The 5,201-nt window shown below is 42.6% G+C and overlaps 1 protein-coding gene across 1 annotated transcript; it reads right to left on the bottom strand.

The window, feature by feature from the left end:
• Nucleotides 1–253: 253 nt before the first annotated feature.
• On the bottom strand, nt 254–1,577 carry LOC147897298 (uncharacterized). The gene is made up of 3 exons (XM_087380830.1): nt 1,128–1,577; nt 827–965; nt 254–724 (listed from the first exon to the last, which is right to left on the bottom strand). Exons 1-3 carry the CDS (start codon nt 1,527–1,529, stop codon nt 540–542), a joined length of 726 nt encoding a protein of 241 aa, XP_087236956.1. The 5' UTR covers nt 1,530–1,577; the 3' UTR covers nt 254–539.
• Nucleotides 1,578–5,201: the final 3,624 nt, after the last annotated feature.

Raw genomic sequence — 5,201 nt, 5'->3', positions numbered from 1 at the left:
TCAGTCATATCACTACTGACTTCTCACAAAAAGTTTGATATAGGCTTTAAGACTTATGATGATCAAATATGTGGTCTCTAATCCATTGCTGAACATGAACCACATGTTTAGAACTTTCAGGTGCGTTTACAACTTCATGCTTTTTATTCTACAAATATACAAATACCCGTTCAAATCTTCAACAATATAAGTTTAATAAACATATGCACATTTCAAAGTCTTGCCTTGTTTTTTCCCTGTTGTAATCACGAGGTAGCGCACAGGATCGCGTAGCTTTGAATTGAACCCAGAACAAGACAGGAAAAGGTGACCACCAATATGCATACCACATCTGCTACTTAAAGAAGCGGCAGATGCATGAAGGTGATGCTTTTTTTGGGGGGGATTTTCAGGAGAGTCAACAGTAGACGAATCAAGCTCTATTCTAAGCAACGGACGCTTGTATTCATGTTTACATCAGCAAGTATCGAGGTTTCTGCGAGAAAGAATAACTTGACCAAAAAATCAGCAACACAGTCCTGCAAACATCTGGATATACTTTACTCCAAATTTATAAATTTTGCCAGAGACTCAATGAGACTTGGAGGCCACTGCCTCTTATCCTTGACGTAAGATAAATCAGCAAAACGAGGATTTAACATAGTTGCTATGTTGAACTGCTGTTCCGCTGCACCTAGGGAATGTTTATCCACATAGAGCACTGCTGCTAAAGCTGCATGCACTTCTGAAAACAAGGTACCAACCAGTGAGCTCCAAAAAGATCAACCATTGCCCTGAGAAAAGAATAGAAAAATGACGCGTGATACTCACACGACAACTTCCTTACCAGGATACCCTTTCAAGGTGACGGAGACGTCCTCCAACTCCACGAATGCTTGCTCTCGATCACCCACCTCGTATAAGGAAATAGCTCGCCCAACTCTTGCGTATTCTGCTAGTGCAAGGTCACCATCTTTTTCTATTATCTGGAAACAAGCCCGTGAGAACTCAGAAGGATCAGAACAATGCATTCGAGGATGTAAATTAAAGAATTAGTCTTTAGCATAAAAGAGATTTCCATCGACAAAATTTCAGGTGACAAATTTCCCATCATTGTGTGGTGGAAGTAAGAATGGAGGGCTTCTGGCCTGAGTGTACCATAGAAGAGCTTCCTTGAAGTCACCCTCAGCCTGCGCTCGTTTGCCCTTCTCGAGCCATGAGACGGCATGTTCTACCCTCCGACTAAATGCATCGCTGGCTTCTTTCTCCCGTTGTGAGAGCCGTTCGTATCGCTGTATGGAAGCTGGAGGAGAGACACGCTTGATCTCGCCGTCTGTGAGTGTAGCAAGAGCGGGGCATGGAGGGCTATGAGAAATGAGGAAGGCGAAACAGAAGGGCAAAGTCCAGAGAGCCACATTGACGGATTGGCTGGGAGGAGGGCGCGGGCGACCGGGAAGGCAAGCTGTGGAATCCGTCCCGGTCCTCGTCCCGAGCCGCACAAGAGGACCCTGTGGCCGCACAAACACCAGCCCCGAGCTCAGCATGATCATATTCGCGCGTGCCACGACTGGGTTGATGCTTACTAAATAACTCACACCACGACGAGCAGAAATTTTAGATGGCCACAATTTTTATTAGCACTGCCCGCTAGGGGCAGGCTATAGCATCAACAATGATTTCCGTCTAAAGCCATGTGCTTTCCTCATTTCGTAAAAGTCAATTTCTAATTTTTGAGGGGAGGTGCGTTGTCTTCTTCGTTTCTATTGTTTTTCGATCTCGTCCTTGTTCGCATCCCTGGTTGCACGTTTCTTGTTTCAAGGTCGTTTGGCTTTTCCTCATCTGTGCCCTGAGTGCTGGTCGTTTGGCTTTTCCCTCAGACTGCTTCAAATATTGCAAGTACTTGTACGTTTGATGTGAAATCTGTTTAGCTTTTTTTATTTTTTCTCTGTAAGTACGTTTCTGCTTTTCGATTCGATCGTGCTGGTCGTTGTTAGGTTCAATTTGTTGAGGAGCTTTGGGTAGACGAGTAAAATTATTTCCAGTGTGAATAGCGCTTCGCTCGTTAAAGTGTTCAATTCTCCTTCACAGCTTTGAGAGTTTCGAAACTCCATAACTATGGCTTCTCAATTGATCGCTGGTCTCGTTGACCACCTCTCCTGTATCCCTCCGTGTGCTGCTTCTGGAGTCGTCTCTTGTTCTCGCGCTGCCCCTCCTTGCAATCCCTGCACTCCTACCTCGTGCCTTCTCCTCCATCTCTCTACACTCTCCTTAGTTCCCCCATGTCTCATTCCTTCTCTTGGCACGCCTTCCATCCTCTTTTCTGCTCTTGGTTCCCCCTCCCGTCTCTGCGTCACCCCGTCCAGTTCTAGCTCCTGGCTCTGGATGCTAGACCCTAACTCCCATGATCATGCCCTCCTCTGCTTTGTTGTCCCCCCCATTGAAGACATTACATAAGACAATGTCAATCCCTAAATCAAGATAATCGTCTTCAAAGACAGAAATCATCGTCATCATCGTCTGCAGCTTCATTAGAGCTGCAACGTTCCAAGCTCATCCGCTAATGCCACCTAGTTCAGGCCTTTCGTTCAACACCATTTTGGCCACACGGGCCTGTGAGGCTAAGGTGGGAGGATATGTCGCCTCCATTTTAACACAACAAAGTGACATCTTCCCTTGAATACTCCACTGAACCAAGATGAACCATCTGCATCACAAATACGTGGAGAAAATTGAAATTCCTCAAATTACAATGATGAGATCCTATTATGAATAAAAAAACACAATTACTCGGGTGCTGCTGATTGGACGAAGAGGACGATTGTGCAGGAGGGGAGATCTTGGGACCAAGGAGAGCTGATGGGTGTGAGCAAGGCGGGTGCCTTGTGCTGGCTATGATAGTGTGAAGGAGATAGGTGACCGAGATGAGTGGGATGATATGAGAGTTGGTCGCTGTGAGTGCGGGCTCTGAGATCCTACTCAGAGGTTGGTCGTGGCTCTTGCTAGGAGGTGTTGGATGGAGGTGGTGTCTCTACTCTGAGGGCGGAGGAGTACTTTGGATGGCAGAAAGCTTCCACGAACTGGGTATCACCACATGAAGAAGAAAGGCAATGGGGGTGGCGCAGATGAGAAGATGGGCTTGCTAGACTTCAAGCGAGCATACGACTACTAAGAGGCCAAGGAGAGAGGCCTTTGGCAAGGTGGAAGACGGCGGTTGCAACTCCAGGGACCTCGACAATGAAGAGCTCCAATGATGGCGAGTAATGTCATGGGAGTTTGCCTCACTTTAGCGATGGCAAGTAGTGCCACAAGAGTTGGCTTGCAAAGCAGGCCAATAATTTGACAGAGTGTTGCAAGTCACTTGGCAATGTTCCGAGTGGGTTTGGTCGTAGTGAGGCAACTACACAGAGTAGTTTCTTTGCCGAGACCAAGCTTTTGGTTTGTCATTTCACGTAACATTGCTATTTCGTTGCAGGTCCAATTGCTGAGTCTTTGGGAAACACCTTCAATCTCTACTATGTCAACCTTTCGATAAACTCTTTCACAGATTCGATTCCCAAAACCTTCTCTAATCTCTCTAGTTTGGTGTGGCTTTGGCTCTCTAGTTATGGGTATTCTCCCTGCTTGGCTCTTCAGACTTTCCTTGGCAAATCTCAAATTAGGATCCAGCTCGGTTCTGGGTTCTATTCCATGTATTCTTTGCTAATCTCATATTGTTTCTGGACACGCTAGATCTGTCTAACAACAATCTGACTTGTTCCTTTTTAGCCTGGACCCTCGCAAATGAGAGCTTTCAGCTCACTTCTTTAAATCTTTCCAACACTCAATTCTCTGGGCATCTAACATGTTTGGAGTCTTCTGCTTGCCAAAATTAGCCACCTTGGATCTCTCTTTTAATCAATTCTCTCGCCCATTAGACGCAATTCAAAATTGCAGTTCACTTTCTACAGTTGCGCTCAGACATAATCAACTTCATGAAACCTGACTTTTTTGTAGTTTCCATAGTCTTCATATGCGTGGTTTTAGCGTTAATTGGTCCTTGGGTTTGAGCATGAAATTAGTAGATATGAATTCTTATGTGGAAAAGAACATTGAAGAAAAGTGTTTAATTTACTCATTTTCATGTTATTGTTTCTATGTAGTCTTTTATAGCAAACTTTCTTGTGATTAAGATTTCTATTGACAAGTTTTTTCCGTGTTGGTTATCTTGAGTGACATGTTTCGTTTTATTTATTTATTATATCTAGTCTCTTTTGAGAAATGTTTATTGGATTATTCATTATGAGAGGGTTGAGTCTAGGTTTATTGCTAGACCTAGGCAATAATGAAGACAAGTAAAAGGGAATCGATGAGAGGGCTAGATGATAAGGTTCTTTGTGAGATATGTGGAATTTATAAGGAAGCTATTTAGCAAGTGTTGGGTTCAGTGATGGATTCTAAAGAGAGTTCAGAAAATAAGTGAAGACAAGAAAAGGAGCTCACAGTTGGGATCCTTAGCTAGGTGACAATTGAAGTAGAGTCTTGTATAGTGAGTTTTGATATTGTAAGCTTGATACAAAATCTTTAAGGAAGGAGAGGGAGAGAGAGTTGTAACTTCTTTAGTAAGTTACTTCATGTTCGTTCCTTTAGAAAAGGCTCATGTTAACTACATGTATAATGTATGCGTGCGCGTGCATGTGTATGTGTGTATGTATACGCGTGTGTTTTTTTAAGTCTGTATAACTACTTATAATTTAATAATAATGTTTGCTAGCGATAAATAATTGGTAGAAATTTGATAGTAGCATTTACTAACAACAAATGAACATAGTACAATTATATAGTTATTAATCAAAACTAACTGATTACTTACATTAACAATATGAATTTACCTTGTTTTGATTGATGTAAAAAAGCAGAAAAAAAAAACAAGCGAGAGAGAGAGAGAGGGAAAGAGAGAGAAAGAGAAATCTATCTTTATATTTACCATTTAAAGCTCGCTTGCATTGGTTAGAATCATCTCGCTTTGAATTATGTACATATTTAGATAGTATACAATCACAATCGAGTGATAACACACATTTGCTAGTTTGAATCACCTTGTTATGATTTAGTACACATGTATACATATACACGTACATAGGTGCAAATAGAGCTGATTGTTATTTGGATGATGGCTCATTTCTACTGGTCGGTACATCTCAATAATGATCTTCACAACCGGATGTGTGATCATCTTAGTTATG

This window comes from Dipteris shenzhenensis, chromosome 10, assembly GCF_047967505.1.
Source record: "Dipteris shenzhenensis isolate YYH24624 ecotype China chromosome 10, Dip_SZ_1.0, whole genome shotgun sequence".
NCBI lineage: Eukaryota > Viridiplantae > Streptophyta > Polypodiopsida > Gleicheniales > Dipteridaceae > Dipteris > Dipteris shenzhenensis.
The sequence above is the reverse complement of the archived record's forward strand: the minus strand, read 5'-3'. Positions and strand labels throughout refer to the sequence as shown.